This window comes from Salvelinus fontinalis, chromosome 13 (genome assembly GCF_029448725.1).
Source record: "Salvelinus fontinalis isolate EN_2023a chromosome 13, ASM2944872v1, whole genome shotgun sequence".
Lineage (NCBI taxonomy): Eukaryota > Metazoa > Chordata > Actinopteri > Salmoniformes > Salmonidae > Salvelinus > Salvelinus fontinalis.
In genome coordinates this window covers 49,490,407-49,508,842 of record NC_074677.1, presented here as the reverse complement: position 1 = coordinate 49,508,842, position 18,436 = coordinate 49,490,407, and the positions used below count along the sequence as shown (strand labels likewise).

Sequence of the window (18,436 nt, the reverse complement as noted above, 5' to 3'; positions counted from 1 at the left end):
GACAGAGAGAGGGGGGAGACATATAGAGGGGAGGGGGAGAGGGGAGGAGAGACATAGAGGAGAGAGAGAGCGAGAGAGAGAGAGAGAGAGGGGGGAGAGAGAGAGCTAGAGAGGGGGAGAGAGACAGAGAGAGAGAGACAGAGAGAGCGACACACAGAGAGAGGAGAGAGAGAGGGGGGAGAGAGAGATAGATAGGGGGGAGACAGAAGGGAGAGAAAGACAGAGAGGAGAGAAAGAGAGAGGGGGATAGAAAGAGAGCAACAAGAGACGGGGAGGAGATGGGACAGAGAGACCTTGAATAGCCAGCAATGAAATACTAAACCATAGTAAAATAAAATATACATCTACTCTTAACATGGGTGACTGGAGTATTACTTCTGCTCCTATAGGGGTGTCTATCATGCAGTGGTGTAAAGTACTTGAGTAAAAATACTTCAACGTACTACTTAAGTAGTTTTTTGGGGTATCTGTACTTTACTTTTTCTATTTTTGCCAAATTGTACTTCTACTTCTACTTCTGAATCATTTTCTATTAAGGTATCTTTACTTTTACTCAAGTATGACTATTGAGTATTGTTTCCACCACTGCTAACATGTTTGTGTGGATGAGGACATTTATAACAAACTCTCACCCTCAGGGTATCCATACAGGTTGTCCACAAAGTTGGAGATGGTGTAGTCGAAGGAAGCTGCAGAGATCCCATCATCCCCCTCACTGTCGTCCACAAACTTCAGCCCTTCTCCCTGGTTCACCCCTAGCAGGATGTCATAGTTCAGGAACTCCCCCTGGTGGCAACACACACACATATCATCACAGAATATGGAGGAAGAAAAAGACACTGCTATAGCAACAGTAATTGCATTAACATAAGAGACTGTGAGGATTCCAGATATTTGTATATTTTAATGGTGACTGGAGCCAGAGGCTGAGTCTGACCTGTTGCATGAGAATCTCGGGGTCGTCGGGAACCACGTCTCCATCCACCACGGGGCCGAAGGCAATGTGATACCTGGCCGGCTGGATGTCCTGGTCCACCAGCTCCCTGAAGCTCTTCCTCCTCAGACACTCCACCAGGTCGCCTGTGTCCCCGTAGCTGCAGCCTACCTTCTTAGCCAGGATCTTGGTGTACATAAGGGGCCGGTAGTTGACCGACCAGCTGGAGATGGCTGAGCCGCTCTGGGCTATGGCCCTCTGGAACAGCCCTGGGGGCCACAAGAGGGTCAGAGGACTTAGTGTAGTGTAGAATATACAGTGCATTCGGAAAGTATTCAGACCCCTTCACTTTTTCCACATTTTGTTACGTTACAGCCTTATTCCAAAGTGGATTAAATAGTCCCCCCCCCCTCAATCTACACACAATAACCCATAATGACAAAGCAAAAACATGTTTCTAAATCTTTGTAAATCTATATATTAATAATAATAATGAAATATCACATTTACATAAGTATTCAGACCCTTTGATCAGTACTTTGTTGAAGCACCTTTGGCAGCGATTACAGCCTCAAGTCTTCTTATGTATGACGCTACAAGCTTGGCATACCTGTATTTGGGGAGTTTCTCTCATTCTTCTCTGCAGATCCTCTCAAGCTCTGTCATGTTTGATGGGGAGTGTCGCTGCACAGCTATTTTGAGGTTTTTCCAGAGATGTTCGATCGGGTTCAAGCCCGGGCTCTGGCTGGGCCACTCAAGGACATTCAGGGACTCAGGGCACACTTGCGTTGTCTTGGCTGTGTGCTTAGGGTCGTTGTCCTGTTGGAAGGTGAATCTTCACCCCAGTCTGAGGTCCTGAGCGCTCTGGAGCATGTTTTCATTAAGGATCTCTCTGTACTTTGCTCCGTTCCTCTTTCCCTCAAACCTGACTAGTCTCCCAGGCCCTGCTGCTGAAAAACATCCCCACAGCATGATGTTGCCACCACCATGCTTCACTGTAGGGATGGTATAGGCCAGGTGATGAGCAGTGCCTGGTTTCCTCCAGATGTGACGCTTAGCATTCAGGGCAAAGAGTGCAATCTTGGTTTTCATGGTCTGAGAGTCCTTTAGGAGCCTTTTGACAAACTCCAAGAGTGCTGTCATGTGCCTTTTACTGAGGAGTGGCTTCCGTCTGGCCACTCTTCCATAAAGGCCTGATTGGTGGAGTGCTGCAGAGATGGTTGTTCTTCTGGAAGGTTCTTCCATCTCCACAGAGTAACTCTCGAGCTCTGTCACCTCCCTGACCAAGGCCCTTCTCCCCAGATTGCTCAGTTTGGCCGGGCGGCCAGCTCTAGGAAGAGACTTGGTGTTTCCAAACTTCTTCAATTTAAGAATAACGGAGGCCACCGTGTTCTTTGGGACCTTCAATGCTGTCTCAGAGCTCCACGGCCACGGCTTGGTCTTTGCTCTGACATACACTGTCAACAGTGGGACCTTTTATAGACAGGTGTGTGCCTTTCCAAATCATGTCCAATCAAGTTTTAGAAACATCTTAAGGATGATCGATGGAAACAGGATGCACCTGAGTTCAATTTCGAGTCTCATAGTAAAGGGTCTGAATACTTATGTAAACAAGGTATTTCTGTTTTTTATTTTTAATACATTTACAACAAACAAAAAATATTTGTTTTCGCTTTGTTATTATGGGGTATTGTGCGTGGATTGATGATAATTTTTTATTTATTTAATCAATTTTAGAGTAAGGATGTACTGTAAAAAATGTGGAAAAAGAGAAAGCATTCACTCTTTCCAATAAAACTGTCTTTTTATCCCTCTGACTCAGTTACTAGCGGTTCACGAGGCCTTTAAGGCAGTACAGAGGGAGTGCTTTAAATGATGCGTCAGAGGAGGAGCCACCACCGTGGCACCGTGAAGTATTACATATGGAGGGAGCACTGTTCCAGGTACACTGCCTCTCTCCAAAGCCCCACTAAATCATTGTAAACATTAGGCTTGGCAAATCCGCTGGTTTCCTCACATCACATACGGAGGCAGCGACAAGAAAATGGCGACAGGCCCGGCACACAGCCGTGTTGGCGTTAACACTGACTGGTGGCTGTGTTAAACGGAGAGAGAGAGAGAGAGGGAGATAAAGAGAGCACTGCTGCACTGTTATGTAAAGTGCCTTGTTGTCCCCCTGTTTTCATCTGCAGATTCTGTCATTAATAATTAAGACCCCCTCCCCTCCATTCCATCCCCCATCCTCTGCAAGTGCCCCCTCCCCTGCTCCTCTCCCTGTGAAATCAATTAAGACTTGTCTCAGCTGCGGCTCAAGTCCTGAGCTCAGCTCAGCTCTGCTCTCTCCTGCTCAGACAGACATCCATATTTTCAGTCCTCATTAGAGTTCTGTCAAACACCTGTCTCACATACACAGACACACATCCATATTAACGCAGTCCCAAAGTCCTGACTCACACGCCAGTCTCTCCCTTAGATAGCTACACACACCAAGACTCCTATTCCTATTTCCTATGCCAAAGTCAAATTCATACGGCTGTCTGGTGCATATTGATCTGATTCTACGAAACCTATTCTATGCTTCTGATAGTCGTATAGACACGGGCCGAAAGTTCTACCCAATAATACTTTACCTCATTCAAATTCACACATCATCCCAGGGTTCAATGCCATACTACCTTGTTGCTCAGTTAGACACTATGGAACTGAGGCAAGAGGGACGATTGTCTTTAAGAACACCTTTCTGGGTTTCCTTTCTGACACACACCTGAAGTACATTTAAATAATCTTGGATGTTGCTATGGTAGTGAGGATGAAAATGACAGTTGTGATAATGATGACAGGCTATGGTAGTGAGGATGAAAATGACAGTTGTGATAATGATGACAGGCTATGGTAGTGAGGATGAAAATGACAGTTGTGATAATGATGACAGGTTTGACAGTGACGGTGGGGATTGTTGTCCTAGATTCGTTTTAGTAGCAGTTTATTACATGTTTACATGTAGGCCGTACTTTGCAGCTAAACGTTGAATGTCAGTACACGTCACATACAAGTAAATACATCTCAAGGCACTTTAAAAGCAACGACGGTGATGATGAGATCGCTGTCATTATAGAGGATGACTGATGAATATTTTTGATGATGTTGGCGATGACGATTATGCTGCTGTTGTTGCTAATGACTAAAACGATGATGACAGGTCCTTACCCTCAGAGTGGTGGGAGAGGATGAGCAGATTGACACAGGAGGCTCCGGCGCCGGAGCCAAAGATGGTGATCCTCTCTGGGTCTCCTCCAAAGTGGCCAATGTTCTCATTGAGCCAGCGCAGAGCCTGGATCTGGTCCAACAGACCATAGTTCCCCTTGGCTGACTGGTCCCCAGTACTCAGAAACCCTGCAGGACAGAGAAAGAGAGAGAGAGAGAGAGAGAGAGAGAGAGAGAGAGAGAGAGGGGGGGTGGGGGGTGGAGGGAGGGATGAGGCATGTGAGACAGAAGTAAAGAGTGATTCGAGGAATAGGAGAGTGAGAGAGGTACGCAAGGGTGATACGATGACAGAGGGAATATTAATGAGAGAAGAAAGAGAGCAGAATGAGAGCGAGGAAGAAATGAGAAGGCAGAGTAGGAAGAGATTCAAGGAGAGAATACCAAATAATTAAATATTTCATCCTGGTCTTTTTCTGTTCTCCACAAACAAAGATGGCAGCAGCATCCGGTGACAGTGGCCTGGGTATTTACGAGGCCACAGCTCGTTAGCAGCCTCAAGTGCTTTAACAGAAACTTTGCCAAATTAGTCAAGCACTGTATTATCTGATAAAAGCAATGACACTCATTTTTAATACCCATGTCGTTAAATGAACGCAGTAAAGAGAGCTCGTTAGGAGAGGCACAGGAGACACATGTTTCATATGCTTCCAATATAGACACATACAGTGGCTTGCGAAAGTATTCACGCCCTTTGGCATTTTTCCTATTATGTTGTATCATTTGATTTACACAACATGTCTACCACTGTGAAAATGCAAACTATATTTTATTGTGAAACAAACAAGAAATAAGAGAGAAAAACATGAAAACTTGAGCGTGCTTGAACTATTCACCCCCCCAAAGTCAATACTTTGTAGAGCCACCTTTTAATAGCTGCATGTCTCTTGGGGTATGTCTCTATAAACTTGGCACATCTAGCCACTAGAATTTTTGCCCATTCTTCAAGGCAACACCGCTTCAAGTTGGATGAGTTCCCCTTGTGTACAGCAATCTGTAAGTCATACCACAGATTCTCCATTGGATTGAGGTCTGGGCTTTGAATAGGCCATTACAAGACATTTAAATGTTTCCCCTTAAACCACTCAAGTGTTGCTTTAGCAGTATGCTTAGGGCCATTGTCCTGCTGGAAGGTGAACCTCCGTCCCAGTCTCAAATCTCTGGAAGACTGAAACAGGTTTCCCTCCAGAATTTCCCTGTATTTAGCGGCATCCATCATTCCATCAATTTTGACCAGTTTCCCAGTTCCTGCCGATGAAAAACATCCCCACAGCATGATGCTGCCACCACCATGCTTCACTGTGGGGATGGTGTTCTCAGGGTGATGAGAGGTGTTGGATTTGCGCCAGACATAGTGTTTTCCTTGATGGCCAAAAAACTAACATTTTGTCTCATCTGACCAGAGTACATTCTTCCATATGTTTGGGGAGTCTCCCACATGCCTTTCGGCAAACACCAACCATGTTTGCTTATTCTTTTCTTTAAGCAATGGCTTTTTCTGGCCACTCTTCCGTAAAGCCCAGCTCTGTGGAGTGTACGGCTTAAAGTGGTCCTATAGACAGATACTCCAATCTTCGCCGTGGAGCTTTGCAGCTCCTTCAGGGTTATCTTTGGTCTCTTTGTTGCCTCTCTGATTAATGCCCTCCATGCCTGGTCTGTGACTTTTGGTGGGCGGCCCTCTCTTGGCAGGTTTGTTGTGGTGCCATATTCTTTCCATTTTTTAATAATGGATTTAATGGTGCACCGTGGGATGTTCAAAGTTTCAGATATTTTTTTATAACCCAACCCTGATCTGTACTTCTCCACAACTTTGTCCCTGACCTGTTTGGAGACTGCCTTGGTCTTCATGGTGCCACTTGCTTGGTGCTGCCCCTTGTTTAGTGGTGTTCCAGACTCTGGTGCCTTTCAGAACAGGTGTAAATATACTAAGATCATGTGACAGATCATGTAACAGATCATGTGACACTTAGATTGCACACAGGTGGACCTTATTTAACTAATTATGTGACTTCTGAAGGTAATTGGTTGCACCAAATCTTATTTAGGGGCTTCATAGCAAAGGGGATGAATACATATGCACGCACCATTTTTCCGTTTTTAAATAAGTACATTTTTCATTTTACTTCACCAATTTGGACTATTTTGTGTATGTCCATTACATGAAATCCAAATAAAAACATATTTAAATTACAGGTTGTAATGCAACAAAATAGGAAAAATACAAAAAACACAAAAAAACATAGGCACCTACATACATGCACACAAACAGTTTATATATATAAATGTAAATAAATGTAAATGTAAATGTATATATATACACTGATATGGTGAAGGAGATAATTGGTCTATGAAGTGGTAACAGGTTTTAGCATATATATATAATGCAACAAATATATATACATTTACATGCTAAAACCTGTTACCACTTCATAAACCCATTATCTCCTTCACCATATAAGTGTTGGACAGCTAATTGGTGTTGCTGGTGTTTTCACATAAAACCCTGTGCACACTGGTAGCAGAGCAGCACTCTGTTATCTGTGCCTCTGAGGCCTAGCTCTCTGCCTGTCTGTCTGCCTGTCTGCCTGCCTCGCGGTCTGCTGGTTAATTGCTAGTTTGGACTTGATAGTTACTGGGTGGACTGTAAACAATGCCGGCAGTGATTAATACCTGTGGTACTGACATGCTACAACTGTACCAGGAGAGGAGCACACGTGTGAACTGACATGTGTGCCACATGACTTTATGAAAAGGGAATTGATAGCTAGGAAGTGGCATTCTGTGAATGGTGATTATACATATTATACAGCGTTTTGCCAAAGACTGTATTATTGCCTGAATAATGACCTTGACAGTCAGATTAAATGGATCATGATGTGTCAGTAACAGAATCCTAGCTAAGCGTGTTGTGTAATTGATTGTCCTTGAGCAGAGCATGCCATCCTGGCTCTATGATTCCACACCATGCAGGTCAAGGAAAGCACCACTCCAGGAGCTGCAGTACAAGGAACTACATGGGCAAATATGGTGAAATCCTTCCATGGCTCCAGGAGAGGGTTTTGTATTCTCGGTAGCCCTGTTTGTAAGGAGCAAATGGCAGAGAGAGGGAGAGAGAGGCCTGGGGAGAGACAGAGGGTCAAAGACATATGAAATGCAGCTATTCACTCATCCACTGCTGCTTAACTGCCCCCAGCACCAAAGTCAAAGAAAAGAGACCAAAATAAGACTAAACACAAAAGCAATCTGACCTCTAACCCCTGAGCGAGCGAAAGCTGGAGAGAGAGGGAGGCAGAGAGCGAGAGAGAGAAAAAGAAAGAAAGAAATAAAAAGAAAGAGAGAGAGAGAGGTGAATGGATTAAACAGATGAGGATTGGGCGGTCTTCACCCAGTGGCCCCACTCTGATTGGCTGACTGGTAAATGCTCGCCCGGTGATTGGACAGTTTATAGAGTGATGACAGAGTGGTGTCTCTGTGTCATAATGATTTGGATCATTGTGGTCAGGGACAGGCTCTTGGCCTCCTGTGACTCAGTGATCCTACTACCCTTAAACTGTGACCCGTGCTGCTGGCCCGAGCCAGAGGTGTGAAGATGTGTCCGCTCTCATAGCATCCATGTGCTGAGCTGTCTGCCTGCCTCTGTTGCCTGGCAACCAGCCAGAGCTACAGTCACAGAGATCATGACACACACACATGGACTTAGAGTCAGAGACACTTGCATGCTCACATGAGCTTCTCCCCACTGTCTTTGATTGGGTAAGAGGGAGAGGGAATATGGTTATCTGCCAATATTTAAGATAAGTCAGACTCTCTCCTCCCCTCGCCGCTCTCTCTCCTCTCGCTCTCTCTCTCTCTCCTCTCGCTCTCTCTGTTTTCTTTTCCATACTCTTCCTGTCTGCTGAGTTGGGCTTCCTGCCGACTTTAGCGCTGAGAGCAGCAGTTTACGAGGCCGAACTCATGCATATTCAATACTCGCTTTAGGTAATGGCCAAGGAACTGTGAGGAGAGTTTTCAACCTCGGAGAGCGAGAGAAGGAGAGATCTGGCAGAGAGAAAGAAAGGGGAGAGAGACATAAATGAAGGCTAGAGAGCACTAGATTGAGAGTGATTTGAACAGAAATGAAAAATATGAGACGAAGAGCTCTCTAAGCATCCACCAGACAACACTTCATGAAAAACTACCCCTTCCCGCTACTGGAACCATGGTAATACCGTCACAGCTGCTTGTAATACCCTACCACACATACCAATAGGATGGTTGTTTAAAATTCTCAAGTCTTATATTGTGAATGATTGATGTTTCTTCTTTAGGGGAGACAGTGAGAAACCATTATCATTATTTAATTGTAGCTTGCATATCTTAAATAGGCAACTTTATAATCATACATACCTGGTATGGGTGGTATTGAATTGTGTGTTCTAATCATGAACTATGAGCAATGAGTCGCACGCACGCACGCACACACACAACCCATGAAACAGTTGGCTATGAGTGGAGTCAGAGGTATGAGTGCCAATTAGGAGTAGTGATATGCTGTTCGCCAGTACTGTGGCTCAGTAAAAGCCTGTAGTGTTCACTGTTCCAAGGAGAGAGCTGTCAGTGTGTGAATAGTTGATGTAAGATTTGTTCTTGAGGTGGGCGTGGCTGGCGGTGATCAAATCAGGTCATTAAATTAGATAAGCACGTGGTCGCCACATGTTGTATGTAAACACCTTTGATCTGACTACTTTGATATGGATTACTTTGATGTACGTTCTGCTGCCGCGTATGTGTGTATGTGTGTGTGTGTGTGTGTGTGTGTGTGTGTGTGTGTGTGTGTGTGTGTGTGTGTGTGTGTGTGTGTGTGTGTGTGTGTGTGTGTGTGTGTACCCAGGTGTGAGGGGCTTGTTGTGATCCTGGGGGTAGTGTTTTGGGCTATATGTAAGACAAAAGACTTGGTACTTTTAATCAAGTAGAGTCCTTGGTCAGTTGTGGGACAAAGATGTGTTATGCCGTTGATCAAGGGCAGTGTATTAGACTATTTGAGGAACTAAGGTCTATTGTGCCTTTTGATACATTTTGTAGGGTGGAAACAAGATGGGGGGGGGGGGGGGGGGGGGGGTGTTGGTTGGCCATGTTGAAACGGTTCTGGTGTTGAGGGTAAGGTTTTGGCTGGGGGGCCAGTTGAAACTGTTTTGAATGAGGTGCGTTTTGGGTTCTGGGCTGAAATCCAGCATTGTTATCAAACCGGTTGGGGCGAGGCTTACATGCTGACCACACCGCTTGCGTCGCGTGTGCGAGCATGGCAAAATAAATTGAAACATACATGTTTTTCAATTATTGCACCCACACTGCTCGAGAGGGCCAACGAGTGTCTGCGTTGCCAAGCGCTAAAATAGAAGTCAGTTCTATTTGTGACGCTGAACGTGGTGCAAGTCCTGCCTCTCCTATCTCCTCAATGGTTAAAGAAGCAGATACCCACGTGCCATCTCTTCATTGGTTATACACACGTGGGTGATTGAAAGTTGAACTGAGTTTGGTCGGTCGTCATGGTAATTATGAAAGTTAGATGCCAATCGCCATATAAAGTCCAAAGAAGAAATAGCCTGGAAGGAGGAGCAATGACTAGAAATTATTTGATTGATCGTTTTCTGTGTGGATTAATTGTCGGAGTAGAGCATCTTGTGTATTTCAGGTAAAATAACAACTCAACGTTTATATCCCAGGACAAATTAGCTAGCAACAGCAAGCTAGCTAGCTAAATTGCCATAAATGTTTAATGCTTTTCGACCTGTCCCCAAATTAATATAATTGGTTCAGAGTGTGTTTTGATATTTCAACCTGCGTGTCATAATCGCGTTTGGTGTGGGGGGACAAAATCAATTTGCGCGCGGTCGGTTTGGGTACGGTGTTAGGCCGCCCAGAGCATTCACACCTGGCCCAGTGGGGAATCAACAAGCAGTTGGCTGGACTTCACAGAGCCATGGAAGTTCACTTTGGTGCAATTTTTATATGAAATATTTTCACAACCTTGAGCACAAAAATCTTAAATCAGATCATCAAAATGTCTCATGTTTCAAAACTCTAAGCACATTTTCAATTGACGGAGTACAACAAACACATTCACTGCACCAAATAACTCGTTCAATTTGGATACACATTCAATCTAAGTGTCTGCTTTTCAAAATGAAATATTCACTTTACTTTTGATATTATTTACTATCAGTTAATCAAACTGATCAAAACTGATAAGTAACGAACCAAAAGTATGTAATGCCTAGTTAACGAATATAGTTGGATAATGGCTGTACACCGTACATTTCTATATTTTTACCTCATAAATGTATCAATTTGAGTAAATTTATGTTGGAAGGTAAAACCAAATCATGTGTGGATGTGGCTTCAAATACTACATCATAGGACAAAGTAGAAAGAGTCACTACGTGCTACAATTTGGAATTACAGTGTACAGTGCACTGCGGAAATACCTGGGTTTGTCACGCCCTGACCTTAGAGATCCTTTTTATGTCTCTATTTTGGTTGGTCAGGGCATGAGTTGGGGTGGGCATTCTATGTTTTTGTTCTATGTTTTCTATTTCTATATGTTTGGCCGGGTGTGGTTCTCAACCAGGGGCAGCTGTCTACCGTTGTCTCTGATTGAGAACCATACTTAGGTAGCCTTTTCCCACCTGTGTTTTGTGGGTAGTTGTTTTCTGTTTTGTGTCTGCACCAGACAGAACTGTTTCGCTTTCATTCTCCTGTTTGTTGTTTTTGTTCGATTTGTTTTTTGGGATTAAATCATGAACACTTTAAACGCTGCACCTTGGTCCACTCTTCCTTCAGCCGACGAGAACCGTTACAGGGTTATATCTAACAATATATTCCACTCATTATCTGAATACCATTGGTACATTGTAAGCTGATGGATTTCAAGGAGCGAGACAGGCGATACTGTATCAGTTGACAAGTCATGTAAGAAAAGGCGATCTTGTAGTGTTGCATGGAGGGCAGAAATGGCATACAACACCGTGCAACGTTTTTAAAGTAGCCAAATGCTTTACAATACTTTTCTTTACAAGGATAATGAGATTGTAAGACTGGAATATTTCTCAACATGCTCACAACCTGCCAAGGATAGAAATAAAAACAATTGCATGTCAAGTTACAGTCAAATACTACATGGAATATTATATTTAGCATCTACTATTCTTTCTATTCAGCACTTCAAAAAGAACAGTTTTGAAATGTGTATGTTATATTTTTGCTATTGGGTTAAATGGTAGTTAATAAGACAACAAATGGTGAGTATATCATTATCTGCTGTATTGGATGGATTTTCCATATGTCTCCATCACACATTTCAATGTTCACACAAACATAATACAACTATCTAGTTGATGTTTTTTCAGGTGCTTTATCATATTGCTGAATGTCCTATTGACAACTGAACAAGCATTCAGACAAAACACACAAGTGTTTATATTTGTGTTTTTCCAGAAATCAGTTAGTCTCAGGTTGTCTAGATATGGATTTTGTTTGTAGCATCTGTTACAGTTGCATTTTTTAAAGATTTGTTTTCAGCATGCTTTCATTTATACTTTCTTTTGTCATTCACAAGTTGAACGTCAATAAGAAGTAATATAACTGTAACGATGTGCGCTGAGAGTTGTGAAGCAAGTTCAGGGAGTGAGTGTTTTAATAAATAAAAGAAACCATGAACACGAAACACAAACAACGCACCGACAAGAAAACAGAGTCAATAACACCTGAGGAAAGAACCAAGGGGAGTGACAGATATAGGGAAGATAATCAAGGAGGTGATGGAGTCCAGGTGAGTTTCATGAGGCGCAGGTGCGTGAGACGATGGTGACAGGTGTGCGGGATAATCAGCAGCCTGACGACCTAGAGGCCGGAGAGTGAGTATACTAACAATAACTGTGTGGTATGAATTTACAATGGAATAAGTTCCTAATCTACTGAAACTTCATGGCCAAGTTATTTTATTTAACATTCCCTCCAGTGTCTTGATACTAAAGGTTTTCTGTACCAAATCTTGGGAATAATTTTTAAACACCCTTGGATTTTGATGGATACTGTCACGTCCTGGCCTTAGTATTCTTTGTTTTCTTTATGTTTTTTAGTTAGGTCAGGGTGTGACATGGGGAATGTATGTGTTTTGGTTTGTCTAGGGGTTTGTACGTTTAATGGGTCAGTGTCTTTTCTAGGTGTTTGTATGTCTATGGCTGCCTAGATTGGTTCTCAATTAGAGGCAGCTGTGGTTTATTGTCTCTGATTGAGGGCCATATTTAAGGCAGTCATAGGCATTGGGGTTTTGTGGGTAATTGTCGATGTTGAACGTTTGTTGCTTGTCTATGCACTTACGTCACTTAGCTTCACGGTCGTTTGTTGTTTTGTTTAGTTTGTATTCAGTGTTCGTTTCGTGTTTTCCCTTCTCTCAATAAAAGAAAATGTATTTTGCACACGCTGCGCCTTGGTCCTCTCTCTCACCCATAGACGATCGTGACAGATACGACATGACATTGACAGCCCCATTTCACATGTTTATACTTCAAAAATATGTTTTTACAGTGTAGTGAAATATTGTTTATATGCTAAACTGTTGAGAATAAGGAACCTATGGTGAAACAGGAAGACACTAATGTTTTATGTACTATACATATCCAGAAGGCTCATAAACAAGTACAGTGGCTTGCGAAAGTATTCACCCCCCTTGGAATTATTCCTTATTTGTTGCCTTACAACCTGGAATTAAAATAGATGTTTTTGGGGCTTTGTATCATTTCATTTATACAACATGCCTACTACTTTGAAGATGCAAAATATGTTTTATTGTGGAAGAACAAGGAATAAGAAAAAAATTACTGAAAAATTACTGAAAATTACTGAAAACTTGAGCATGCTTGAACTATTCACCCCCCACCCCCCCAGCAATTACAGCTGCAAGTCTCTTGGATAAGCTTGGCACATCTAGCGACTGGAATTTTTGCCCATTCTTCAAGGCAAAACTGCTCCAGCTTCTTCAAGTTGGATGGGTTCCACTGATGTATAGTATTCTTTAAGTCATACCACAGATTCTCAATTGGATTGAGATGTGGGCTTTGAATAGGCCATTACAAGACATTTAAATGTTTCCCCTTAAACCACTCAAGTGTTGCTTAAGCAGTATGCTTAGGGCCATTGTCCTGCTGGAAGGTGAACCTCCGTCCCAGTCACAAATCTCTGGAAGACTGAAACAGGTTTCCCTCCAGAATATCCCTGTATTTAGCGCCATCCATCATTCCATCAATTTTGACCAGTTTCCCAGTCCCTGCCGATGAAAAACATCCCCACAGCATGATGCTGCCACCACCATGCTCCACTGTGGGGATGGTGTTCTCAGGGTGATGAGAGGTGTTGGGTTTGCGCCAGACATAGCGTTTTCCTTGATGGCCAAAAAACAAACATTTTGTCTCATCTGACCAGAGTACATTCTTCCATATGTTTGGGGAGTCTCCCACATGCCTTTTGGCGAACACCAAACGTGTTTGCTTAGTCTTTTCTTTAAGCAATGGCTTTTTTTCTGGCCACTCTTCCATAAAGCCCAGCTCTGTGGAGTGTACGGCTTAAAGTGGTCCTATAGACAGATACTGCAATCTCCGCTGTGGAGCTTTGCAGCTCCTTCAGGGTTATTTTTGGTCTCTTTGTTGCCTCTCTGATTAATGTCCTCCTTGCCTGGTCCGTGACTTTTGGTGGGTGGTCCGCTCTTGGCAGGTTTGTTGTGGTGCTATATTCTTTCCATTTTTTAATAATGGATTTAATGGTGCTCTGTGGGATGTTCAAAGTTTCAGATATTTTTTTATAACCCAACTCTGATCTGTACTTCTCCACAACTTTGTCACTAACCTGTTTGGAGAGCTCCTTGGTCTTCATGGTGCCGCTTACTTGGTAGTGCCCCTTGTTTAGTGGTGTTGCAGACTCTGGGTCCTTTCAGAACAGGTGAGATCATGTGACAGATCATGTGACACTGCACACAGGTGGACTTTATTAAACTAATTATGTGACTTCTGAAAGTAATTGGTTGCGCCAGATCTTATTTAGGGGCTTCGTAGCAAAGGGGGTGAATACATATGCATGCACCACTTTTCAATGAATTTTTATTTTTATTTTTTTTAACAAGTAATTTTTAAAATTTCACTTCCCCAATTTGGACTATTATGTGTATGTTCATTACATGAAATCCAAATAAAAATCTATTTAAATTACAGGTTGTAATGCAACAAAATAGGAAAAATGCCAAGGGGGATGAATACTTTTGCAAGGCACTGTAGCTGTATACTTTTAAAGGATGTTATAATATATATTTTAGTTATCAAGATGTCAGTACTGTACTACTACACTAATACTACATTGTAACACACTGCTACTGTACTACTTTCTAAGATGGTAACCTTTTACACTCATACCCATATACGGGTTGAAAATGGCAGATTTGGGTACTGATAAGCACAAACTGGAACGCAGTGGCTGAAAGTAAGATTATATAAATGACGTCAGAGCTCAGGCTCTGCGCTTCATAGCTCTGTATGGGTTTTGACTGACAGCCATTCTGAACTTGAGCACCGCACGTGACAAGAAGTTACCCCCATCCCTCCTGCTAATGGGCCAACTTGTGCACATTTTGTTGCCCGATTGAGGGAAATGCTGAAAATTATGAGGACTGTGTATTTTGAAAGATGAGACGTTGAGGATTATAATAAATACTGCTGTGATGTCAAACAAGCAAGCCGAACACCCATCGGTCCAAATGTGCACTTCACATTTCCATATCATAAAACTCATGTAATTTACAGTGTTGTTTTTGATGATTATGCTTGATGTACAGTTACAAGATGAAATTACCTCATAACACTGGGTGGTTCTGAATAGAATGAGCCCGTTTGTCTATTGTGAAGAAAGTTTGCCGCCGAACACGAATCTGAATGCACTCATGACTGGGGCTGTTAAGGTGACCGTATTGCCACCACACTGGCAGTCACGAGTCATGAAGGCAGTCAAATTCCACGTGACCGTTTAGTTACGGTAATTAGGCTTCTCCAAGCACTGATGCTGCTGCTCGTCATTAGTAGCCTACCAAACTTGCTAACTGTCTGGTACTCAGCACTCTATTGTCCCTCTAATCACTCTGACATCAATGGAAATGTAATCAAAAATCTAATCAAACACTTCATGAGAGCCCATGAGCCCATGTTGCGCAACATTTCTATTGGCTATGCAATTATGTGAGAAAACAGAGTGATGGCCTCTATTAAAAAGAGGAGGATCCCATCAGATTTCTACAGACCTACTATATTTATTTCTTAACCTTCCTAATATTAAGCATATTGCTTATCTTTACAACAGGAGTATAGCCTTCCTGGTTGGCATGAAAATTAACCACGGGAAAATCATCCTCCATTTGCTATTTAAGTGCATAGCAATTTAAGTGCATTTTTTGCACACCTCAAATAGCCTAGCCTATAGGTCTATACTTTTTGATAAGGTTTGAATCACAACTGAAGTGGCCAAATAACTTCTTAAAATGAAGCACATTAATCCACTTTACAAGGGGTATAGAGCCTAACTGGCATACATATGCAACGAGTTTCAAGTTTGGGGGAATATTTTTCACCATAAAAAAAATAAAATCGGTCACTTTTGATAATTGTGTATTCCCGCTAATTGGCCATTCGCGCTTATAGCCTTCTGCTGTGTACGCATTGCTGTGCTTATAATGTGAAGAAATAGCCTAATAATTTATCAACATTTTGAGCTAAATGGTCTGATCTGCTACATCAGCCTCATTGTGTAAAAAAAGGTTTTTGATGCTAGTGGTTGTATTAATTTGGGATCTATCGCATCCCACAACTGTCCCATACTACAGTATGTTTGGAATATTTATTTATTGCACAGAGTAGGTCAACTTTTCTACCATGGGGATAGTAGATTGACATAGGCTAATGCTTTTGCTGTTCGTTAGGCCTACTCATGTTGTTGGCTGACGAAAAGTAAATGTGAACAGTTCTTCCAATATCTTCAATATGCACCTCGGAATTGGATAAGGACGTGCGCAGTTGCGTCCCCAATGTGTCTGTCTTCACTTGTAGCCTGTGAGAAAGACCCAATCACATGGAGAGCCATGTGAGTGAGAGGTGCTTCGGAGCAAGCAGCATTCTGGGAGAATAGAATTCAAATTATTATATTTAGCCCAAGGGCACAACGGCCACTGGCCGCAAAAAACATGTATTTTTTTAGGGGGATTTACTCGCGACACAAAGGGGATGCCGCCGGAAAATTCAAAGCATTACCAAGTGCTTGTCAAATTCTGAATAAGAGACTGATGACGTGTGTACAGCCTGTGAAACAAAACTAAGCAGAGCTCATGCCTTTCAAGCTACTTTTTTCATTAGAGTCGCATCATGCAGCCTTACAATGTATTCAAAATCAAAACATTATCCCAACGTTTGTAGATCAACTAAAGTTACATGAATAACTCTAAATTAAGCATATAGGAGAACCTATTTATTTTTTAACCGCTCAACACAGAATAGTGTGCGCACTCCCTTCAACTCGTTTGGAGAAAATATCCTTTCTATTTTATTCAGCTTTGTATTCTTCATACTATAATAATCTGTTTGTTAACTTGGCTTTTGAAGATTTTAGAAAGGCAGGGCAGGATGGACATAGGTCTATAATAGTTTGGGTCTAGAGTGTCTCCCCCTTTGAAGAGGGGGATGACCGCGGCAGCTTTCCAATCTTTGGGGATGTTGAAACAGTTTTGGTGTTGAGGGTAGGATTTTGGTTTGGGGGGCCTGTTGAAACTTTTGGTGTTGAGGGTAAGATTTTGGTTGGGGGGGCCTGTTGAAACTGTTTTGGTGTTGAGGGTAGGATTTTGGTTGGGGGGGCCTGTTGAAACTGTTTTGGTGTTGAGGGTAGGATTTTGTTTGGGGGGCCTGTTGAAACTTTTGGTGTTGAGGGTAAGATTTTGGTTGGGGGGGGGCTGTTGAAACTGTTTTGGTGTTGAGGGTATGATTTTGGTTGGGGGGGCCTGTTGAAACTGTTTTGGTGTTGAGGGTAGGATTTTGGTTGGGGGGGCCTGTTGAAACTGTTTTGGTGTTGAGGGTAGGATTTTGGTTGGGGGTGCCTGTTGAAACTGTTTTGGTGTTGAGGGTAGGATTTTGGTTGGGGGGGCCTGTTGAAACTGTTTTGAATGGGGTGTGTTTTGGGGTCTAGGTTGAAATCCAATATTGTAATCAAACTGGTTGTGGTTAGACTGGTTGTCCCCACACCTGGACCAGTGGGGAATCAACAAGCAGTTGGCTGGACTACACAGAGCCTTGGAAGTTACCGTTGTTGTTTTATCACTTAGGCACAATTTTTATGTGAAACTTTTTCACAACTCTAAGCACAAGAATCAAATCAAATCATAAAAATGGCTCATGTTTCAAAACTCTAAACACATTTTCAATTGACTGAGTACAACACACTCATTTAGTCACTTGTTCACTGCACCAAATCACTTTTTCAATTTGGATACACATTCAATCTAAGTATCTGCTTTTCCAAATGTAATATTTAATAATTTTTTTCTAGGATTTTCATGTGATTTGATAACAATACAATTAACTATCACTTTGAAAACTATTACAATCAAACTGCTCAAAACTGATAAGTTTTGTGGGTGTTTGTTTCCGTGTCTGTGTTTGTTGCACCACACGGTACTGTATCGGTTTATGCACTTTGTTTATTTGTTTTGTAAGTCAGTTTCAGTTTCGTTATAATAAATCATTATGAACCCTAACCACTCTGCGTGTTGGTCCGATCCGTCTCGCCTCTCCTCGTCCGAGGAGGAGGAAGAATATGACGATAGCCGTTACAGAAACACCTACCCCCAAAAGGATCAAGCAGAGTGGGAACAGACAGCAGCAGCAGCAGAGACCGAGGACACAGGACTCGTGGACTTGGGAGGAGATCCTGGACGGCAAAGGACCCTGGGCCTAGGGGAATATCGCCGTCCCAAGGCGGAGTTGGAGGCAGCGAAGGCAGAGAGGCGCTGGTATGAGGAGGCAGCGCGGCGACGCGGTTGGGAGCCCGAGAGTCAGACCCAAAAATTTCTTGGGGGGGTACACGCGGAGTGTGGCAAAGCCGGGTAGGATACCTGAGCCAACTCCCTGTGCTTATCGTGGAGTGAGAGGGCGTCGTACTGGTCAGACACCGTGTTATGCGGTA

The 18,436-nt window shown here is 42.8% G+C and overlaps 1 protein-coding gene across 2 annotated transcripts in view; it reads right to left on the bottom strand.

Moving 5' to 3' along the window:
- The window catches only part of LOC129868859 (neuroligin-2-like), a 77,310-nt gene that overhangs the window by 4,999 nt on the left and 53,875 nt on the right, over positions 1-18,436 (bottom strand). For both annotated transcript variants that reach the window (XM_055943173.1, XM_055943171.1), the window contains 3 exons: positions 4,142-4,327; positions 938-1,203; positions 633-786 (listed from right to left, as the gene is read on the bottom strand). In XM_055943173.1, coding sequence (XP_055799148.1) covers positions 633-786; positions 938-1,203; positions 4,142-4,327 — 606 coding nt within the window. The remainder of the gene's footprint in view (positions 1-632; positions 787-937; positions 1,204-4,141; positions 4,328-18,436) is intronic.